The 24,196-nt window shown below is 40.9% G+C and overlaps 1 protein-coding gene across 4 annotated transcripts in view; it reads right to left on the bottom strand.

Moving 5' to 3' along the window:
• The window catches only part of DENND1B (DENN domain containing 1B), a 285,090-nt gene that overhangs the window by 124,969 nt on the left and 135,925 nt on the right, over nt 1-24,196 (bottom strand). For 3 of the 4 annotated variants that reach the window (XM_043484553.1, XM_043484555.1, XM_043484554.1), the window contains exons 6-8: nt 15,623-15,692; nt 9,497-9,577; nt 3,110-3,163 (exon numbers count right to left, since the gene is read on the bottom strand). In XM_043484553.1, the coding sequence (XP_043340488.1) occupies nt 3,110-3,163; nt 9,497-9,577; nt 15,623-15,692 (205 nt within the window). Of the gene's footprint in view, nt 1-3,109; nt 3,164-4,370; nt 4,431-9,496; nt 9,578-15,622; nt 15,693-24,196 lie in introns of all 4 variants that reach the window. The other variant, XM_043484552.1, reaches the window with a different exon arrangement.

Genomic DNA, 24,196 nt, shown 5'->3' with positions numbered 1-24,196 from the left:
TCTGGGAAAGTGTCCTTCGAGGGTGATCAGCGCATCAGCACTCGCTCCACTCCCCGGCTCCAGGCACCTGTACAAGAAGCCAGTTTCCTGGCCCCAACCTGGACCTGTTGCGAGAGGAGCCTAGGGAATCCCTTTTCTCAACAAGCACCGCAGGTGCTTCTTACAGGCACCCAGAACTTGAGAACTGCTGCTCCAGAAAGTGCATCTGAGTCTCTCTCTGTGTGCCAGCCACTCACCAAGGGATACCGTGACTTGATAGGATAGATTGGGGTCCCCAGACCCTGGTCATCAACCTGTACCAGCCCACAGCCTGCTAGGAGCGGAGCCACATAGCAGGAAGGGGGCAGTGGACAGGCAAGGAGGAGCTTCATCTGTGTTTACAGCCACTCCCCATCGCTGGCATCACGGCCTGAGCTCTGCCCCCTGCCAGACCAGCGGTGGCATCAGATTCTCACTGGAACCTGAATCTCACGGTGAAAGCCGTGTGGGAGGGGTCCAGGCTGGGTGCTCCTTATGCGAATCTAATGCCTGGTGATCTTATTCTGCATTATGATGAGCTGTGTAATCATCTCCTTCATATATTACAACATAATAATAATAGAAATAAAGTACCAGTAAATGTAATGCACTTGACTTATCCTGAAACCATCCTCCCCCTCACTTCATTCATGAGAAAGCTGGCCTCCACAGAACTGCTCCTTTGTGCCAAAAAGCATGGGGACTGCTGCTCTAGACTGTGCACTCATACAAGGCAACCACAGAACTTTGTTGTTGTTGTTTAGCCACTAAGTCGTGTCCAACTCTTTTGTGACCTCATGGACTGTTGCCCACCAGGCTCCTCTGTCCACAGGGTTTCCTAGCAATGAGACGGGTTTATAAAGCAGACCTCTGGGTCTTTATGAAGGAGGATCTTGTTTATATTCCATGTCGGGCCAGCTTTATACCACTATAACCAAATAAAAGTGTCAGTTTAATTCGACTCCTTGACTTACCACTTAAAATTATTTTCCCCATGTAAGAGCAAAATTGGGGTAGCCTATATAAACTTTCACTTTAGATCTTCTACTTATTTTTAATTTTCTGTACTCAAACAAATGCATCAGAAAGCAACATATAAGAGATGACAATAAACTAAAACTGGAGGAGTAGAGGGATTATGACCCAGAAGACCAAAACCTTTAGTTGAGCACTAAAACACCAAATCCAATTGTTTCTTCAATTTCTGTGAGGTAGAAACTTTCTCAGGACAAACCAGTAATCAGAGCAGGGCATCTGAACAGAACCTGTGACCACCACCAAGTGAGGCTGCGTTTGGTGGAGAGACTCATTTCCTGTTTTCTCTATTTGAAGCCTACCTCACCTTCTATTTCCACTGTTCATCATGCAACATAGTTTTATGGCATTCAGCATTAACACTGTTCCTGTAATCTCAAAGAAAGGTACCTTCTAGATGGGGAATTATTTCATAATGCAAAAGGCTGCCTGATGTATAGGTCCTTGCTTTTCTTTTTCTCTTCCCTAAATAGGACTTTTTAGAAATAAAATATCTTAATGGAGGTGAATGGGGGGAAGGCTAGTTAGAGACTTTGGGATGGCCATGTACACGCTGCTCTATTTAAAATGGATAACCAACAAGGACCCACTGTACGGCACACGGGACTGCTCAGTGTTATGTGGCAGCCTGGATGGCAGGGGCTTAGGAGAGAACGGATACACGTATATGGATGGTTGAGTCCCTCTGCTATTCGCCTGAAACGATCACAACCTTATTAATTGACTATACACCACAAAAAGTTAAGTTTTTTCTCAGTTCCAAAAAAAAGTTTCTATTCTCAGAGGCACTTTTTCCTTAGAATGGTTCTTTAAAACTTTCAAAGTCATAGCCTTTAAAAAAAAAAAAAAGTGAAGTCTGCTAAATCAAGCTACTAGCTTTTTATTAGTAAATTTAAGAAAGGTACAAAGAGGAGAGGCTAGAAGGCAGGGACCCTGACTTGCATTAACAGCCCGAGGGGAGGGGCAGGCATGCAGATGTCAAGTCAGTCAGCCTCCAGACACCCAAACAGAGGTCCTGCCCACAGAGGACTTGAGGGCCTGGGAGGACCTGTGAGTCTGATGGTCCACCTCAGGCTGAATGCAATCTTCTCACAGGAGGCAACTGAGCTCATCTGTACTCAAAACCCCACTGCCAGCCTTGCTTCCATATCAGGAAATTTACAGCTGTCTTCTTGTACTTCATTCACTCACAACCCATGTGCTTTTGGAACCCAAACACTCAGGAGGTTCATTTTCGGGAGGAGAGCAGAGTATAGTACATATAAAAACAATACATATTCCTGAGTTGATGTTTCCTTCACTTCTGATAAAATTATTTATAGTGGTTCATTTTATCTTTCCAAAATGAAGTTGGAAAAAAAGAAACTTACGAAAGGAAACATCTCCTTTTCACACAGTATCCAAAAGTGTACCTGTCAATTCCATTTACCCAGGTAAACTTTTCTGCAGAATTTTAATTTGTAATAACCAGTAAAACACTGAACATATTTCTAGCAAGGATACAATCAGGACTCTAAATAAAATGCAAAATGTGGCAATTTTATAATTTCTGGTAGTATCCTTCAAGCCTTACAAAATACGTATTACTTAAATTAAAAATCAGGATACTGAATAGAGAACATCTGAGATTTGAACAGAGCTATATACACAAGGAACCTAAACACTATGGCCATTTCACTACCGTCACTATTTGTGTGAAAGTATTTCCCATTGCACACACTCATTCCCCCATACACAAGAGACATCTGCTGAGACATCTCATCTGCCTGATCCAGGGAGCTCAGAACCTGAGTACAGACTATCCTACTGAGCTATCTCAAATGTCAGAAAAGAGTTTTCTCATATAATCTGTCTTATCTCCAATTGATGTAAAGGGGGTAAAGTAACAGATACATAAAGAAAAAGAGATGACACCATTATTCTTAATTGTTTCATTTTTTTCTCACAAACACAAACAGTTACAATGTATTCTATTTCTCTACCAAGAAATACTTCAACTGTGAGACCAAAATAAATAAAATCCATATCAGCAAAATAGAAAATATAAAAAACTTACATTCTCAGGGATGGTTGGTAGTCCAGTTACATCAGGGGCAATGAAGCAGGAATGCTGGTCAATGGAAATAAATCACATAAGAAAAGGAGAATTAAAATCTGGTAGTATTATGTATAATTTGAGATTAAAATTTTAAAAATACATCAACTAAATTGATAAATCAAGGACTGATGCCCAGGATTTGCTGAAATTGAGAGATTCTTGAATAAGATAGTAGGTTTACCGGAGATTTAACAATAAGTTTCTCATATGAAAAGTGTTGATTAAAAATATTTCATTTTAAAATTGAAATAATAATCTTAGGAAAAGTGCATTAAGACCAAAAAAGCATGCTACTGATAGAAAGATAGATAACTTTAACACATTTGGTTTAGGGAGCCTGAGAAAAGGCTTGTTTACCCAAGGATATATCAAAATGTATTAAGACTGAGTCATCACAAACCTCTTCTGTACATATCAGCCACTGTATTATTTAGAAAGCAGCAATAAAAAATAATTTTTAATATTTAAAACTTCTTGAAGGGTAATTTCTCACCCCAAAATATGACTTTTATATGCCCACTAAACAAATGTTAATTAGCTTTTGTAATACTCAAAGCAATACAGCAGTTAGTTCATAGACGAATTTACACAAAAGGCGCCCTGTGTACCTTGACGTTTCACAGAATGTTCCCAGATCTTACCACACACAGAATCACAGTGCAATTCAATCACCAAAATCGTTTTATTTTCTGTTCATATTAATCTCCAAAATCATTTTACTATCTCACACAAGGACCTAGTTAATATTATCCCATAATTAAAGACTGAAGGGGGAAAATCATCCTAGCAATACTGAGCACCGTCAAACTCATCGGAGCAAGGCTAGTGGGCACAGCCACAACGTGTGACTTACAGGTGGAAAAACAAGGTCCTAGAACCTTGTGATGAAACACGTGACCACATCCATGCGGCGAGCCCAGCAGGACACCACACCCCTGACGTGACGGTGAGTGTGGGTCTGGTCTCCATCAGCTACTTGTATTGGGACGGACTTTTACAAGCACTGTATTTCATAAAGTGAAATACAGTGCTATGCTTTGAAAGATAGTATAAACAGAAAATATAATCTGAATGATTAAGAATTGCTTAATCTGAATGATTAAGCAAATTTACCACTTCTCAAAGGACTGGGGTGAATCTTAAAGACAGTGAAAGAAGCAATTAATTTTGCAGTGATTTTTCCCAATGATTTTCAGAAGCCAATGTCCTTTGAACTCACCCGTGCTAAGGAGGGCTGCTCTTTCAGAACTTGCTCACTGGCAAAAAATATCTCTTGGTTCTTACAATACGTGAGAGAAAAAAATGAATATTTTACTTTCAAGGGAGAAATTTACACAACGATTAGCTGTGTATTTGAGAAAAACCCATGTAGCCACATTATCTGCTGAAAATACCTGAAAAGCGGTAATTGTATTCTAAATGCTGATTTGCTAGTTTTATGCTAGAAAAATTTGAAGTATCTTCTTTCATTCTCAACTGAGAGTATTCTCTGGATATTTAATGATTCTGAAATATATTTTCAAAACAAGCAGTTGCATCAGATATTAACATTTCACAAAATCTCTGTGACATTCTAATGGGCTGTAATGTCAAGTCTTGAAAACTCATGTGATGGAACATTCATGAAAATGAAATAATAAGAAAATCAGTCATTTCTCAAGATTTGTCATATTTTTCTAATAGAAAACCTGAAAAAAATTTCTTTTCCATTTGTGAAGGAACAAAAATTCCTAAGGCCATCAATTTTAACCTGACATCACAAAACTTCTTCACCCGAGTTTTGCCAGTCATTAACAGCACAGAACCAGAGATCAAATTGCCAACATCCGCTGGATCATCAAAAAAGCAAGAGAGTGCCAGAAAAACATCTATTTCTGCTTTATTGACTATGCCAAAGCCTTTGACTGTGTAGATCACAACAGACTGTGGAAAATTCTTCAAGAGATGTGAATACCAGAATATCTTACCTGCCTCCTGAGAAACCTGTATGCAGGTCAAGAAGCAACAGTTAGAACTGGACATGGAACAACAGACTGGCTCCAAATTGGGAAGGAGTACGTCAAGGCTGTATATTGTCACCCTGTTTATTTAACTTATATGCAGAGTACATCTTGCGAAATGCTGGGCTGGATGAAGCACAAGCTGGAATCAAGATTGCCAGGAGAAATAGCAATAACCTCAGATATGAAGATGACACCACCCTTATGGCAGAAAGCAAAGAACTAAAGAGCCTCTTGATGAAAGTGAAGGAGGACAGTGAAAAAGTTGGCTTAAAACTCAACATTCAGAAAAATAAGATCAAGCCATCTAGTCCCATCACTTCATGTTAAATAGATGAAGAAACCTTGGAAACAGTGAGAGACTTTATTTTCTTGGGCTCCAAAATCACTGCAGACGGTGACTGCAACCATGAAATTAAAAGACATTTGCTACTTAAAAGAAAAGTTATGACCAACCTAGACAGCATATTAAAAAGCAGAGGCATTACTTTGCCAACAAAGGTCCATCTAGTCAAGGCTATGGTTTTTCCAGTGGTCATGTATGGATGTGCGAGTCGTACTATAAAGAAATCTGAGCACTGAAGAATTAATGCTTTTGAACTGTGGTGTTGGAGATGACTCTTGAGAGTCCCTTGGACTGCAAGGAGATCCAACCAGTCCATCCAAAGGAGATCAGTCCTGAATATTCATTGGAAGGACTGATGCTGAAGCTGAAGCTCCAATACTGTGGTCACCTGATGCAAAGAACTGACTCATTGGAAAAGACCCTGATGCTGGGAAAGATTAAAGATGGGAGGAGAAGGGGATGACAGAGGATGAGATGGCTGGATGGCATCACTGACTCAATGGACAGGAGTTTGAGCAAGCTCTGGGAGTTAGCGATGGACAGGGAAGCCTGGTGTGCTGCAGTCCATGGGGTCACAAAAGTTGGACACAACTGAGCGACTGAACTGAACTGAACTGCACAGCACAGGCACATGAGTTAATAACCTGTTACTGAAGTCAAATGAAATCACTATATGAACTTTACATAAGTGTTTATCCACCAGCTGGATTTACCAGTACCAAAAATACTGCATTGACAACAGGTTAACAAGGTTTGAAACCTATCACAGGCTATTGATTCAAAAGCTTACATGTAAGGCTTAAATTATAAAAGTAACTATCATACCTAGAAATACAACACAGTCATTCAAATTCCTTTATCAAGATTATTTCAGATATAATAAAAATCCTTTCCATATCAAGCAAAATTTCAATTTACTGGCAGCTAACATTCAAATAGCTTTTTGTGGTATATCTAAATACCTCAAAAAAGTTAACTTGTTTGCCTCACATCACACGTTTAGTGACTTTTTTTAAAAAAACTAAAATCTCCTAGTCTTTAGGTATTAAGAAGCCTAGACGTCTTTGACTTATACTTCTTATCAATAAAAGTGAAATTCTTCAATGTCCAGAATTTGATATGTATTTTTATAAGATATTTACTCCTGAACAAATATGATAATCAAACTTAGAGAATACACTTTTATTTCTCACCTCTCTGTAATAACTGTCTCTACAATCTTAGCACCCACAGTATATTTATTCACCAGTTAACAAAGTGTTAGAATCACATTATAAATACAACTCTGTCAAAGAAAAACACTGATTTTCAGAAAGCCGAGAGCCTTTCTTCTTACTCTTGGGCATTTTTCATTGTTGTTTCTACCTCCTTCCTACTCACAGTGAACCTGCACTCCACTGGCTTCAATAACGACAAATCTGGGCTCCTCCCTGACTGCTCTCCGTCCTCCAGCTCCTCCTCCCTGACTGCTCTCTGTCCTCCAGCCCCCCCTCCCTGACTGCTCTCCGTCCTCCAGCCCCACCTCCCTGACTGCTCACCATCCTCCAGTCCCTCCTCCCTGATGGCTCTCTGTCCTCCAGCCCCTCCTCCCTGACTGCTCCTCATCCTCCAGCCCCTCGTCCCTCTGCTCCCCGTCCTCCAGCCCCTCCTCCCTGACTGCTCCCCATCCTCCAGCCCCTCCTCCCTGACTGCTCTCCATCCTCCAGCCCCTCCTCCCTGACTGCTCTCCATCCTCCAGCCCCTCCTCCCTGACTGCTCTCCATCCTCCAGCCCCTCCTGTCTCTGCTCTCCTCTCCACACAGCCAGCCCTCACCACTGCTCCGTCCTGTCTACGTCCTGGCCTTTAAATCACCCAGGCCTACAACCACGTCTGCAGACGACTCCCAGATAAGGGTGGAAAATTCCAGGCTATCCTTCACTTTCCAGCCCCTGACTGCTGAATGCTTCCACTTGGACACTAAGCAACAGGTGAGGACGCAGACACGGGCGGAGGACACCCTGTGCCGCCCTAGGAGGAAACGGCTCACAAAGCCGGGGGCAGAGCCAGCTCCAGAGTGAAGGCGGGCGGTCCACACAGAGGCGTCACTAAGAGAGGGAGGTGGTGGTTCACAAAGGTGGGGACCGAGCCAGCTCCAGAGTGAAGGCCGGTGGTCCACACAGAGGCGTCAGTAAGAGAGGAAGGTGGTTCACAAAGGTGGGGACCGAGCCAGCTCCAGAGTGAAGGCCGGTGGTCCACACAGAGGCGTCAGTAAGAGAGGAAGGTGGTTCACAAAGGTGGGGACCGAGCCAGCTCCAGAGTGACGGCGGGCGGTCCACACAGAGGCGTCACTAAGAGTGGAAGGTGCGGAACCAGGGAGGCACAGAGTCCTCAAGAAGATGGGTGAACACAACACTGTGACCAGAGCAGAGAATCACTTTAGGGGGAGAAAAGTGAGACGGAAAAGTGAAAAGCTGGACGGAGACTAACAAGCAGCTGGTCCTGAAAGGCCAAGAGTCTGGACAAATTCTACAGAAAATGGGGAACTACTAAGCATTTCCATCAGGGGGGGCTTTATAGCTTAACGGTTGCATGATGCATGCTCAGTCATCCGACTCTTTGAGACCCTAGGGACTACAGCCTGCCAGGCTCCCTCGTCCATGGGATTCTCCAGGCAAGAACACTGGAGTGGGTAGCCACTTCCTCCTCCACGGGATCTTCCCGACCCAGGAATCAAACCTGTTCTCCTGGGTCTCCTGCATTGGCAGGCAGGTTCTTTACCACTGAGCTACTAGGGAAACCCTTATATAGTTGAAGGAAGTTTAATCTGACAGTCTTTTACAGAAAGGACTAGAAGGAGAAACTGCAGACTACTGACTGTTATTAAATGTTGGGCACCCAGATGAGGGGCTGACACTAGAAACAGTAAGAATGAAATCACGATTATCATAAACATGACAGGGAGAAACTGAAGCAAGAAGAAAGTTATTAGCAAAGAAAAAATATAAAAAGGCTAAAGATAATTTCTTTATCTTGCAAAAGAATCCAAAAGACCTATTAACACTACTACAAACATTTCAAACTGCTTTTTCCCTCCATTTCTCCTGCATCATTATAGAATTATAATGATCATTATATCATTTCCTTTTTTAATTAGGATAGTTTATCATCACTTTGGAAGAAGCAAAATCAACATAGGTAAATTTTAATATTCTATTTGGTATGCCAAATTAATTAAAACATCTTTATTTTGTGATTATTAATTCTGAACACTTACGGAGCCTCCCAAAGTACTAGTGTGATTTTAGCTATACACAGCACACAGTTTATTAAAAGTTTCAGTAGTAAATAATCTATACCACCAATGCTTACTGCTTTGACAAACTCAATTTTATTTCCAGCGTTTGGTGATTATACTAAAAGATGTATTGAAGAATGGGAAAAAAGGAGATTTTTCACCCAGAATTTTGTCATCTACTTGGTTAGGTGGTGTACTCTCAATGCTTACTATGTACTGTTTTCACTTTATGAGGGTTATTGTACACATGGGGCTTCCCTGGTGGATCAGATGGTAAAGAATCTGCTTGCAATGCAGGAGACCCAGGTTCAATCCTTGGGTCGAGAAGATCCCCCGGATAAGGGAATGGCAACCCACTCCAGTATTCTTGCTTGGAGAATCCCATGGACAGAGGAGCCTGGTGGGCTACACTCATTGTTTGGGGGGGGGGGGCGGTCCTTATTATGGGTAGAGTCTACCTGAAAACCAATGTTCCTCACAATCAAACTATTCTCACAGATTTAGTTACTTTTAGCATATAATTTTTTTTTAAAAACCTGTGATTTAACAACTACCAAAATATACCTCTAACAAATCATGTTATGATAGTTAAAGCGTATCAGAGAGCCTCAATATCGCCACGTGGTAAAGTCAGTACCACCAGTAAAGTCTCCCTGGGAGGCGACTCGGCGGGGTTTCTACACCACTGTGGCTCAAGGCATCAAATAACGGATTCAGTACTCACCACACTCAAGTTGACAGGGGTGTTTGCCTTTGGTACTGGATGGTTATAGAGAGATCTCAGAGTTTCATTCAAATCATCTTCCTAGAGTAAAAAAAAAAAAAAAAAAGTACTTTTAATAAATGAAATAGCAATTAAGTAAAAACAATTAAAACTGCTTGACAGAATCATTCGCTGCACCTACTCATGTCAGACACGTTTTACATTCAGGCAGACCCTGGAGAAACGGTATGCGCAGTTCTAGACCACCGCAATTAAGCGAATATAGCGATAACATGAGTCTCATGAAGTTTTTGGCTTCCTAGTGCATATAAACGTTGTGTTTACTACTTGTAGTCTATTAAATGCACAATACCATCATGTATTAAAGAAAAAAACAATGTCATACCTTAAGTTAAAATACTTTATTGCTAAAATATGCTACCCACCATCGGAGCCTTCAGCGAGTCATAATCTTTTCCCTGGTGGAGGGTCTGGCCTCGATGCTGATGGTGCTAACGGATCAGGGTGGTGGGTGCGGGAGGCTGGGGTGGCTGTGCTGATGTCCAAAATAAGACCATGTGAAGTTTGGGGCATCAACTGACTCTTCCTTTCGTGAAGCATTTCTCTGCAGCCTGCAGCGCTGCTCACAGCATTCACCCACAGGAGAACTTCTTTCAAAACTGGAGCCGATCCTCTCAAACTCTGCTGCTGCTTTATCAGTGAAGCTCACACAACGTTTTGGATCCTTTGTTGTCATTTCAAGAGTCTTCACAGCATCCGGATTCCATCTCAAAAAGTCACTCTCTTTGCTCGTCCGTAACAGGCAACCCCTCACCTGTTCGAGTTTTACTCTGAGACTCCAGCAACTCAGACGCATCTTCAGGCTCCACTTCCAGTTCTCTTGCTATTTCTGCCACATCTGCAGTTACTTCCACCAATGAAGTCCTGAATCCCGCCAACATAAAGTCATCCAACCGGGCTTGAATTAACTTACTTAAGCTCCAGTGTACATTGATATTTTGACCTTTCCCCATGAACCAAAAACGTTCTTAATGGCATCTAACATGGTGAATCCTTTCCAGAGGGTTTTCAATTTACTTTGCCCAGCTCCATCAGAGGAATCAATACCTAAGGCAGCTGCAGTCTTCTGAAATGTACTTTTTAAATGTGTGGTGTGCATGCTCAGTTGCTAAGTTGTGCCAGACTCTGTGACCCCTTGGACAGTAGCCTACCAGGCTCCTCTGTCCGTGGAATTTCCCATGGAAGAACACTGGAGTGGAAAAAGGAGAAAAAAAAAAAAAAACAGGATACTGGAATGGGTTGCTGTTTCCTTCTCCGGGGGATGTTCCCATCCCAGGGATCAAATCAGTGTCCCCTGCATCTCCTGCTATTTTTTAAATAATATGATAATATGACTTAATAATAAATAAATAAAGTTTAAATAATAATAAAAGTTTGAATAATAAATAATGAAGTTTAAATAATGATAATATATAAAAAGTCAAAATTACTCCTTGATCAATGGGCTGAAGAATCAATGGTGTGTTAGCAGGCATGAAAGAAAAAAAAAAATACTGTCTTCCATGTCTATCAGAGCTCTTGGGTGAAGTCCAAGTTCGATTCATGAACCAGGGCACTCAAAGCCAGTGCACTGGGACAACCCAGAGGGATGGGATGGGGAGGGAGTAACGAGCGGGGTTCAGGACTGAGGGACACATGTACACCCATGGCTGATTCGTGTCAATGCGTGGCAAAAATCACAATACTGTAAAGTAATTAGCCCCCAATTAAAATAAATTAATTAATTAAAAAAAAAAAAAAGCTCTTGGGTGACAAGGTGCATTGTCAATGAACAGTAATATTTTGAAAGGAATTTTTTTTCTGAGCAGTATGTCTCAACACTGGGTTTAAAATATTCAGTAAACCATGCTGTCAACAGATGTGCTGTTAGTCTATTTGTAGAGCACAGACTGTGCATAATTCTTAGGAGATTCCAGGATTTTCAGAGGGTAAATGAACACTGGCTTCGACTTCAAGTCACCAGCTCCATTAGCCCCTAACTAGTGAGTCAGCCTGTCCCCTGAAGCTTTGAAACCAGGCACTGACCTCTTCTCTCTGCCTATGAACATCCTAGATGGCATCTTCCTATATAAGACTGTTTCACCTTCATCTACACTGAAAACCTGTTGTTGAGGGCAGCCACCTTCATGAACTATCTCAGCTAGGTCTTCTGGATAACTTGCAGCAGGGGCTGCTTTACCTTGCACTTTTGTTATGGAGACAGCCTCCTTCCTTAATCCCCATGAACCAGCCTCTGCCAGCTCTGACCTCTCCTTCTGCAGCCTCTTCAGTTCTCTCAACCTTCAGAGAATTGAAGAGAGGTAGAGGCTTGCTCTGGACTGGGCTTTGGCTGGAAGGAATGTTGTGACATCTAGTCTGACTGTCTATTTAGACCACTAAGACTCCCTCCATATAGGTAATATGTAAGGCTGTTTTGCTTTCTGATTTCTGTGTTCAGTTACGTAGTACTTTTAATTTGCTTCAAGAATTTGTCCTTTGCATTCGTAACTTGGTTAACTGGTGCAAGAGGAACACTTGCATTTTGCATTTTAATTTTAAAATCACAAACCTAATTTTTAAGAAAGAGGTACAATTTAAGTAAGATTGGTGTGCTAAGATGCAACTTTGATGCAAGATGCAACATTCTAAACATTTCTCTTCTAGGTAGCTCCTGGTCTCTACTCAGCCCATGAAAAATGGGATTATGTAAAATGTGTAACACATCTACTTTATGGGATTTGCACAACAGTAATGTATCCTGATGTGTACACTTCACTTTTCTGAACTTCACATACAAATCCAATAATGAATACATGAAGGAAGCTTTGCATACATATGAATATGCATGTATATTCATTCTGTCTTTATTATATGTACTTTCATTCTTTATTATGGTGGGAGAATAAAGCAAAGGCAAAAGCAGGTAACCCATTTTAAGGGATATGGATATAAGACACATGACTTCTCCCGATTTCTCTTCTAACTTGACTATGAAAACTTAATTCAGATCTCTATAAATGCTTGCGAAAGTGTGCACTCAAAACTGCCTATCTGGAATTCTCTCTAGAATGACCTAAAAAGGTGGATATTAAAGAGTTCATCACTGGACCATTCAGACAGTGAAATATACCACAGGATATTCTGGAAGATACTGATGTTGTCTATACAAAATTCTTATAGCTACATAAATTTTTTAAAGTCTAGCATTTTAGAGTTCTTGGGAGTTGCCTGATACTGATCAGATAAGGATAACTGATTCTGAAATCTAAACTCCAATCTATTAATAAATAACCTGTGGCACTGGATTAAAAGTGAAAAGAAAAATTAGTATACTCATACATTTATTTCCAACTACTGAACTAATACTATGAACTTAAAATATTTTCCCCCTCTAATTAGGAATACAAATGTAGTCTCCCTCATGTCCTCTTCTCAGAAAACCATAATATTTTCTTTTCTATATTCCAGTATTACATATGGTCTCGGGGAGCAGACGCCATACGGTAAGTCATCAATAAGAGGTTCTGAAGGTAATCAGAACTTGGACAACTAATACGAGTGATGTTGCTTCCACATGTTTACTCAAAAACACAAAGAACCAGAAATTATCATGAAGCTGAATTCTGGTTTTGAGTTTTCAATGCAATAATTGAATATTTCCAGTTATTTCCAGTCATTTTCTCAGGAAGACGAATGACTGAACAGCTGAAACATCAAACTGTCCACGTGTAAAATGACCTTCTAATGGATATTTCACAGAATTAAGCACATCAAGTGCAGAGAAGGAAATACATGCACACAAACTCTGGACTTTTGACAAACACTAAAACATTACTGCTATTATGATAATAAAATCTGATTGCCAAATTGAGACTGCTCACCCTAGGAGTAAATCTATTTTCTTAATTTATTAATAATGCATTTAAATTCTATTTAGTAAAAAGTATCTGGAGTAGTATTTGCACTGAATTTAGGTCTGTTTTTAAAGATATTTACATTGAATCTTAAAAGATGAGTGTTTTACCAGTAATCACGAGCGAGTGACCTAAACTCCCGAAAGACAACTATGTGGAGTTATGTCCTAGGAAATTTATGTAGCTCCAAATAACTGGACAGCCCATCAGGTGTAGAAAAGGGGGAGCAGATAAGCCAGGAAGGTCTATCAGATGCCAGATCACAAAGCTTCTCATGTGTTAGTCTGCACATGTTTAAATTTCATTCTAAGAAAAAAAGAAGGCACTGAAAGTATTACAAGCAGTAAAAGGACATAATCAGGTTTCAGAATGATGACTCTTAGAGATAAGAATATGGTGGGCTACCGTCCATGGGGTTGAAGAGGCAGACACAACTGAGTGACTAAACACTTTATTTTACGTTTTAAAAATTATCATTCCACAGATGTTCATTAATTCAAAGCAAACTTCAGTTTCTGTTTTGCATTTATTTTTTTAAGAAAAAAGAATAAAGATATGAAAATCAATGTAAGAGCTAAAACTCTTGGAAGGAAAAAAGAAAGCTTCATGACACTGTATTTGAAAATTATTTCTTGACATGACACCAAAAGCACAAAACAACAACAACAAAAAAAAAACAGATAAATTATTCTTATTTAAAGTTAAAAAATTTTGTACAGCAAAGGACACTGTCAACAAAGTAAAAAGGCAACCCATGGAATGGGAGAAAATATTTGCAGATGACGTATCTGACAGTATCTGAATATATAAAAAGCTCCCACTCCTCAACAACAATATGAAAATACAGTTAAAAAATGGCAAAGGACTGGAATAAATATTTCAGCAAAGAAGATATTTAATAACCAATAAACACAGGAAAAGACTCTATATTGCTAATCTTTAGAGAAATGCACATTAAAACCACAATCATACACTACTTCACACCCATTAGAATGGCAATTATCAAAACAAAACAAAAAATAAGAAGTCTCAGGGAGGGTGTGGGAAAACTGGAAACCTGTGTGTTACTGGTGGGAATGTAAATTTATGAAACCACTGTGGAAAACATTATGGCAGTTCTTCAAAAAATTATGCACAGAATTATACTACTCTTCAGCAATTCTACTTCCGGGTACATTCTCAAAAGATCTGAATACAGACTCAAACAGGTGTTTCTACACCCATGTTCATAGCAGCTTTGCTCACAAGAGCCAAAAGATGGAAGCATCCCAAGTGTTCATCTACATATGAATAAATGAAACGTAGTGTGTGAATAACAGAAAACTATTCAACCTTCAACAGGAAGGGAACTCTGACATATGCCACAATATGGATGGAACTCGAAAACATGAAGTGAAACAGGCCAGTCACAGAGGATCTGTACTGTATGACTCTACTCATGGGAGGTGGCTGTTCTTGTTCAGTTGCTCAGTCGCTCTTTTCGAACCCGCGGACCACAGCACGCCAGGCTTCTCTGTCCTTCACGATCTCCTGGAGTTTGCTCAAACTCTTCCATTGAGTCAGTGATGCCATCCAACCATCTCATCCTCTGTCGTCCCCTTCTCCTCCTGCCCTCAGTCTTTCCCAGCATCAGGGTCTTTTCCAGTGAGTAGACTCTTGGCACCAGGTGGCCAAATACTGGAGCTTCAGCGTCAGCATCAGTCCTTCCAATGAATATTCAGGGTTGATTTCCTTTAGGGTGGACTGGTTTGATCTCCTTGCTGTCCAAGGGACTTTCAAGGGTTTTCCCCAACACCACAATTTGAAAGCATCAGTTCTTCAGTGCTCAGCCTTTTATATGGTTCAACTCTCACATGCATACAAGTCTAATGGAAAAACCATAGCTTTGACTAGACAGACCTTTGTTGCCAAAGTGATGTCTCTGCTTTTAGTATGCTGTCTAGGTTTATCAAAGCTTTCCTTGCAAATAAGGACCAAGTGTCTTTTAGTTTAATGGGTACAGAAATTTAATTTGGGAAGTAAAAAGGTTACAAAGATGTTGGTATTGACTGCAAAACAATATGAATGCACTTAATGATACAGAACTATACACTTAAAGATGGTTAAAATGGTAAATTTCATATTATGTGTACTTTACCACAATTTTTAAAGTAGGGAAAAACACAAAGCTTACCAGTTCCTTAGTCAAGTAATCTGCCAGAGTATTTAGAAGCTTGTAATATACTTCAAACCATGGCAGGTAACTGTAAAATAATAATAATAATAACTTAAAAATGTGTCTGCATATATATATATGTGTATGTGTGTGTATGCATCATTTAGAATTAGAAACAAGACAACAAAATAAACATCAAATTTATATTATTTCAAACAGGTTGATTCTGGAGGGCAAAAAAGAACAATACCCACATTCTCTTTACTGTTACAGTAAAATTTTACATATAATCCATTATTAGCTTTCATAAAATAATCAGAATCCAAAATTCCATTATAAAGGTTATTCATTACATATTTCTATTTTATGTTAGAACACCTAACATCACTTAGCCCCATTTCATTGTAGGTATAGTCTGAGTGTACCAGAAGCTCTCATTGAATAAACATTTACCACTGATATAAGATATAAAATAAAAAGTAATTTTAAAAAGCTTTTAAAACAAAGACATAAAGACACAATCATTTCTTTTCAAATATTGCTGAATTGAATATATAAAAAATAGAATTATGTGCTTATTAATTAAATCAATTCTTCAGAAACTGATGTTGATGTAAGATGATAAATTTCAAAATAAATATCATTACAGTAAGCCTATTTTAAAAACTGTTATTACAAATAGCATTTAAGTATCAAAAACACATATAATTTAAAATTCCTTTCAATTCATTTTGTTAGGCACAAATATAATTCACTTTATGGAAGCATAATGCTAAATCCAAAATCAACTGTACAAAATAAAATCTGTAATCCTTTTCAAATTAAGGTATGTATATTTAAAATCTATCCAAAGGTTTTAATTGTTTATCAAAATGTAAACTTCTCATATATGAGTAAATCACAAAACACACCAGTATATTTAATTATCAATTAACAAATACTCAGTTTTTCTTCAAAGAATGACTACAACAGAAAAATCTTTAAGAGAAAACACTGTGATACTTTTAATACACAGATATATACTGACAAGAGTTTCGACAAAATTTTTAAATTTAAAAATCAATGACTAGAGCTTAGGAACACAGCTTTCCTTCTGCATTTTTTTCATGTAATGTCTGATTATAGGATGTGACTGTTAATGATGCATTTTAATCAGGAGTTGCCTGAAGCCATTAGAGAAGAACAGTCAGGTAGACTGTGATAACTTTACTCAGCAGAACGCTATATCTATCTATATTTGCTCAGTCATGACCAACTCTTTGCAACCCCATGGTCTGTATCCTGCCAGACTCCTCTGTCCATGGGGATTCTCCAGGCAAGAATACTGAAGTGGGTTACCATTCCCTTCTCCAGGGGCTCTTCCCAACCCAGGGTCAAACCCGGGTCTCCTGAATTGCAGGCAGACTCTTTATTGTCTGAGTCAGCAGGGAAGCCCATGTTGCAGAATGCTATAGAGTTCTGTCAAGTGATCATTACAAACAGTAAGTAAGGATATGGAAGATGGCTGTCACTATCTACCAACTTCTTGCTAAATCTAATAGTATCCTGAATACATCTATTATTCTCTGTGCCTTTTGCAAATGACACTACAATGACTATAAATTAATAAGGAAAGACAAATGCAACAGAAAGTAACACAAGGGAACACACGTGAGCGGCTTCATAAAGGTGATAAGCAAACAAAAATAACTGATTCAGCAGGTGAGAGAAAACCAAAACCTGAGTGTCAGCAGCAGGAAAATGACCATTGGCCAAAAGACTGGCCCCCACGGAGTCCTAAAACTCTGATCTGGGAATCTCTCAAAGGAAAAAAGCACCTCAGAGGCCCTATATTTTCTTACAGTTGAAACCCACCACTGCACATATAATGGCTCTAATTCAGTTCTGTGCCTCTATCTTAGATACAAATTAACAGTCCAACCACCAGATATTTGAGGAAATACAGGTGTGAGTACAATCACAAAAGGAACGCTAAGTAAACAAAGACAATATAAACAGGTGAGAGTTCAAAACATTGTCACTAATATCCTGAGAAGCTGAATAAACAGCAGGATGCTGTCAAACAAACAAAATCTATGAAAGGAGAAAGAAGCGAAAAAAGCAGTTCATTAGACAACAAGAAAGAGTTCTTAGAAATTCAAAATACAAATGCTGAAAAAAACTAAAATCAACAGAAAAGTCAGAAACTACATCAAGAATATCTCCTAAAGACTAGAATAAAGAGGCAAACTGACAGAAAATAGGAATAAATATTAAAATATCAGGGTATCAATCTCAACTGTCATGCAGTTGACTAACAGCAGTTCTTAAAAAGGAGGGGAAAAATAAATTTCTTTTTAAAAATTACTGGAATATCCCAGAACTTTAGATATGAATCTCCATGCTGAAAGCGCCCCCAGGTTAACTATAAAATAAATGACCCCAACCAGAGAATCACAGTGAAATCCCAGAACAGGGGCAGAAAGCACCTGAGACTTTCCAAAGAGACTAAACAGGCTGCATACGAAGGCGTCAAATCCCAAACATCCCTGAATGTCTCTCTCAACAGCAGATCTGGGAAGTCAGAAAACATGCCTCCCAAAGGCAGAGGATAAACCCCTTGCAATCTAGAACTCTCTGTCCAGAGAAACTATCAATCAAGTGTGGAAACAGACTGAAAGCATTTCCAGTCTTTCTGGGACTCAAAAATTCACCTTCTCCATAATATTTGGGGATTATTATTATAATCCTCCAACAAAATGGAGGATTGAGGCAGAAAGGAAGAATACATGGATATACAGAGAAGGGATCGGATCCCAGGGAAGAACAGGGAAGTCTAAGGATGGGTGTGCCAACACCTGGAGAGCAACCAGTCCAGACAGAAACAGGAGTGAGAGACAGGCGAAGGATTTGGTGGGGCGGGGGTTACAACAAGCCGACAGCTTCATGCGGGAGCCTGGAAAAACCCAGGTGGAACATGTGCCAAAACTCTGACAGCTTGGGGGAAAGCTGAAAATCAGAAGTTAGTCAGTTAGTGTTGCTAATTCCAATTTGGTAGCTCAGTTGGTAAAGAATCCACCTGCAGTACAAGAGACCCCAGTTCGATTCCTGGGTCAGGAAGATCCCCTGGAGAAAGGATAGCCTACCCACTCCAGTATTCTGGGGCTTCCTTGGTGGCTCAGCTGGTGAAGAATCCGCCTGCAATGTAGGAGACTTGGGTGTGATCCCTGGGTTGGGAAGATCCCCTGGAGAAGGGAAAGGCTCCCCACTCCAGTATACTGGCCTGGAGAGTTCCATGGACTCTGCAGTCCATGGGGTCGCAAAGAGTTGGACACGACTGAGCGGCTTTCACTTTCACTTTTTAACCCCAATGCAGGCTTCCCTGGGGGCTCACATGGTGAAGAATCTGCTGCAATGTAGGAGACTCGGGTTCAGTCCCTGATTTGGGAAGATCCCCTGGAGGAGGACATGGCAACCCACTCCAGTATTCCTGTTTGGAGAGTTCCATGGACAGAGGAGCCTGGTGGGCTACAGTCCACGGGGTCGCAAAGAGTCAGACACAACTGAGCAACTAACATTTTCACACTCACACTTTAGATGGTTAATCTATTTTCTACCATATCTTTCACTTGCAAAAACAAACAAAAACACAACCTTAAAGACTATTGTTTTTAGATTACCAACTCAATACCATGCAAATTACCAATCATATTTTTTATACTCACTATAATGCAATGAAATAATGTTCATGAGGGATGGTCTGCCAAGACACCTGGTACTTCCTAGATTCACTACAATCTCTTTCATTTATAGTCATTTCATAGTCACATTTCAACTTTCAATGGCCTGGAGAAACTGGTATTTCAAGAAAATTTCAACGTGTTATACAGTTCAAATCTCTATGCTCAGATAAACTGAGACCTAATCTATTCAAGGAACACGTTGGTCCTGTTTTTTTTTCTTGCTCTCAAAATTTTAAGATAAAGCAAGATGTATTGATTTTAGCTGGTTTGCATAGCCGCTTATTAATCCTTACATTGTTATTTCACCTTACTCACATAATGTGGAACCCTGTTTAAACCTCGTTCCTTGACCACCGTAAAAATAAGATATGTAATAAATATCTCGTAATTAAAAGTTATTGCAAAGTGAGAGAATCCTTTTTTCCCCTAGACCAAATTTTCTATTTTTTTCTCATCTTTACATTATTACTTTTCATTGATTATCTTCAACTTTCAATTTCCTCTCCAATTATGAAATGAACTAGAACCCACTTTTTCACTGAGAAGCTTATACAAGGGCTGCCCTGGTGGCCCAGCGGTACAGAATCCACCTGCCAGGGCAGGAGATCCGGGTTCTATCCCTGACCCAGGAAGACCCCACACGCTGCGGAGGAACGAAGCCTGCGTGCCACAACTGCTGAGCCTGAGCCCTGGAGCCCAGGAACCGCAGCTGCGGAGCCCAAGCCCCACAGCAACTACTGAAGCCCACGGCCCGAGAGCCAGGCTGCACAAGAGACGCCACTGCGAGGAGACCCTCACACCACAGCTAGAGAGCAGGGCCCGCTCGGCACAACTAGAGAAAAGCCCGTGCAGCAATGAAGACCCAGCGCAGCCAAATAGAAATAAGTAAATAAAATCAGTTTAAAAGAAAGAAGCTTATACAAAAAAAAAATGTATTTGTAAGATTATGGACCTGTTTTTGAAAATGAAACAAAATGAATAATTGATTAAGAGTTAACTTTTAAAAATTTAACAGTGCTAGGTATTTGAGACATTACTTTGCCAACAAAGGTCTGTCTAGTCAAGGCTATGGTTTCTCCAGTGGTCATGTATGGATGTGAGAGTTGGACTGTGAAGAAAGCTGAGCGCCGAAAAACTGATGCTTTTGAACTGTGGTGTTGGAGAAGACTCTTGAGAGTCCCTTGGACTGCAAGCAGATCCAACCAGTCCATCCTAAAGGAGATCAGTCCTGGGTGTTCATTGGAAGGACTGATGTTGAAGCTGAAACTCCAATACTTTGGCCACCTGATGCGAAGAGCTGACTCATTTGAAAAGAACCTGATGCTGGGAAAGATTGAGGGCAGGAGGAGAAAGGGATGACAGAGGATGAGATGGTTGGATGGCATCGCCAACTTGATGGATGTGGGTTTGGGTGGATTCCGGGAGTTGGTGATGGACAGGGAGGCCTGGCCTGCTGTGGTTCATGGGGTCGCAAAGAGTCGGACAACTGAGAGACTGAACTGATGTGTATAAAAATACACTAAGGAAGTGAAGATAAGATGGCTGAGGAATAGGATGGTAGGATGGGGAGACCGCTTTCTCCCCTACAAACTTATCAAAAGAACAATTGAATGCAGAGCAAACATCACAAAACAACTTCTGATCACCAGCTGAGGTCATCAGGCGCCCAGAAAAGCAGCCCATTGTCTTTGAAAGGAGGTAGGACAAAATATAAAAGATAAAAAGAGAGACAAAAGAGCTAGGGACGGAGATCCGTCTGGGAAGGGAGTCTTAATAGAGGAAGTTTCCAAACACCAGGAAACCCTCACACTGGCGGGTCTGGGGGAAGTTTTTGAATCTCAGAGGGCAACCTAACTGGGAGGGGAAAAATAAATAAAACCCACAGATTACGGCCCTAAAAGCAACTCCCAGCAGAAAAGTACCCCAGACGCCCGCATCCGCCACCAGCAAGTAGGGGTGGAACAGAGACGAGCGGGCGGCATTGCTTAGGGTAAGGATCGGGCCTGAATGCCCTGAGGACAATCAGAAGGAGCTTTTGTGAGTTACCAACTTAAACTGTGGGACAGCAAAAGAGAGAAAATTAACCGGCCCAAACACACTGCCGGCTGTTCACAGAACAAAGGGACCGAGCAAGTCCAGAGGAGCTAGCCGGCTGCGGACCGGCCCAGCCCCGCCAGAGGCAGGAGGTAGGGGGAAGGGGAAAGGGGCAGGCTCGGCCCCAAGGACCGCATCCCCTACCACACTGCAAGCAGTCCTCCAGTTTCTAACCAAAGACTTCCTGAGATTCTGGATGGTCGACATCCGCCGGGAGGGTCGTGGCGAGACACAGGGCGCAGGCACCCGCCTGGCGCGGGCAGGGACTGGGGCTGGGGACGCGGAGGGCAGAAGGCGCACGCACCCAACTGGCGCCGGCGGAAACAGACTGGGACGGCAGAAGGGAGTGGGCGCGCCGCACCTGGGGAGAGTGTGCCCGTCAAGCTCCTGGCTGCCTGAGCCGCTCGGACGGGGAAGGCACAAACGCAGGCGCAGCCGAGTCCGCGCTTTTGTGGAACACCGGAGGGCTGGAACCGCGCGCAGCGTGGGCGCGCTCCATATAGAAAAGCCGGGAGCCTGAGCAGCGCAGCCGGGGAAAGCAGCGCCGGCCCCTCCCCGCAGCGCGCGACGGAACTAGCAACCTGAATAAGACCACCTCCGCCCGCCTGTGTCAGGGCGGAAATTAGGCGCGGAAGAGACCGGCAAACAGGAGCCAAATAAGCAAAGGGAACCGCTTCAGAAGGGACGGTGCAACAGATTAAAATCCCTATAGGTAACACCGACTACATAGGAAAGGGCCTGTAGATATCGAGAAGTGTAAGCTGGAACGAGGAGCTATCTGAAACTGAGCCGAACCCACACTGACCGCAACAGCTCCAGAGAAATTCCTAGATATATTTTTACCTTTTTTTTCTTTTTTCTCTTTTATTTTCTTTTAAAATTCCCTATTACTCCCCCATTACTCCTTAACTTTCATTTTCATTGATTTTTACGATTTTCTTAATTAGGAAAAAAAATTTTTTTTTTCCTTTTTCTTTTCTTTTTTCTTTTTCTCTTATTTCCTTTTAAAGTCCTCTATTACTCCTGTACTACTCCTTAATTTTCACTTTCATTTCACTATAACCTTGCAAAAAAAAAAAAAGAGAAGCCCTATTTTTAAATCGAACTTCACATATATTTCTAAAATTTTTTGTGTTTTTGTTCTTAATATTGTTTTTTTAAGAGTCTAACCTCTACTCTAGATTTTTAATCTTTGTTTTACAGTATGTGATATAAATTTTGGACATTTAAGAATCCAATATTCAGTTCCCATTTTTATTCAGGAGTGTGTTGATTACTCTCTCCCAATCTTGACTCTCTGTTTTCTACCTCAGAACACCTCTATTTCCTCCTTTCCCCTTCTCTTCCCAATCCAATTCTGTGAATCTTTGTGGGTGTCTGGGCTACAGAGAACACTCTGGGAACAGACAACTGTGTAGATCTGTCTCTCTCCTCGTGAGTCCCCCTTTTTCTCCTCCTGCTCATCTCTATCTCCCTCCTCCCTCTCCTCTTTTTCATGTAACTCTGTGAACCTCTCTGGGTGTCCCTCACAGTGGAGAATCTTTTCACCATTAACCTAGAAGTTTTACTATCAGTGCTGTATAGTTGGAGAAGTCTTGAGACTACTGGAAGAATAAAACTGAAACCCAGAGGCAGGAGACTTAAGCCCAAAACCTGAGAACACCAGAAAACTCCTGACTACACGGAACATTAAGTAATAAGAGACGGTCCAAAAGCCTCCATACCTACACTGAAACCAACCACCACCCAAGAGCCAATAAGTTTCAGAGCAAGACATACCACGCAAATTCTCCAGCAACACAGGAACATAGACCTGAGCGTCAACATACAGGCTGCCCAAAGTCACACCTAACACATAGACCCATCTCAAAACTCATTACTGGACACTCCATTGCACTCCAGAGAGAAGAAATCCAGTTCCACGCACCAGAACACCGACACAAGCTTCCCTAACCAGGAAACCTTGACAAGCCAATCGTCCAACCCCACCCACTGGGTTAATCCTCCACAAGAAAAAGGAACCACAGACCTCCAGAATACAGAAAGCCCACTCCAGATACAGCAATCTAAACAAGATGAAAAGGCAAAGAAATACCCAACAGGTAAAGGAACATGAAAAATGCCCACCAAGTCAAACAAAAGAGGAGGAGATAGGGAACCTACCTGAAAAAGAATTTAGAATAATGATAATAAAAATGATCCAAAATCTTGAAAACAAAATGGAGTTACAGATAAATAGCCTGGAGACAAAGATTGAGAAGATACAAGAAATGTTCAATAAAGACCTAGGATAAATAAAAAAGAGTCAATTAAAAATGAATAATGCAATAAATGAGATCATAAACACTCTGGAGGGAACCAAGAGTAGAATAATGGAGAGAGAAGATAGGATAAGTGAGGTAGAAGATGAAATGGTGGAAATAAATGAAGCAGAAGGAAAAAGAAAAAAAGAATCAAGAAAGAGATGATCAACCTCAGGGACCTCTGGGCAATGTGAAACGCCCCAACATTCGAATCCAATAGGAAGTCCCAGAAGAAGAAGACAAAAAGAAAGGCCATGAGAAAATACTCGAGGAGATAATAGCTGAAAACTTCCCTAAAATGGGGAAGGAAATAGCCACCCAAGCCCAAGAAACCCAGAGAGTCCCCAACAGGATAAACCCAAGGCGAAACACCCCAAGACACATATTAATCAAATTAATGAAGATGAAACACAAAGAACAAATATTAAAAGCAGCAAGGGAGAAACAACAAATAACACACAAAGGGATTCCCA

Source organism: Cervus canadensis, chromosome 13, assembly GCF_019320065.1.
Source record: "Cervus canadensis isolate Bull #8, Minnesota chromosome 13, ASM1932006v1, whole genome shotgun sequence".
Lineage (NCBI taxonomy): Eukaryota > Metazoa > Chordata > Mammalia > Artiodactyla > Cervidae > Cervus > Cervus canadensis.
Note: the sequence above shows the minus strand (reverse complement) of the source record. Positions and strands in the feature narration are given on the sequence as shown.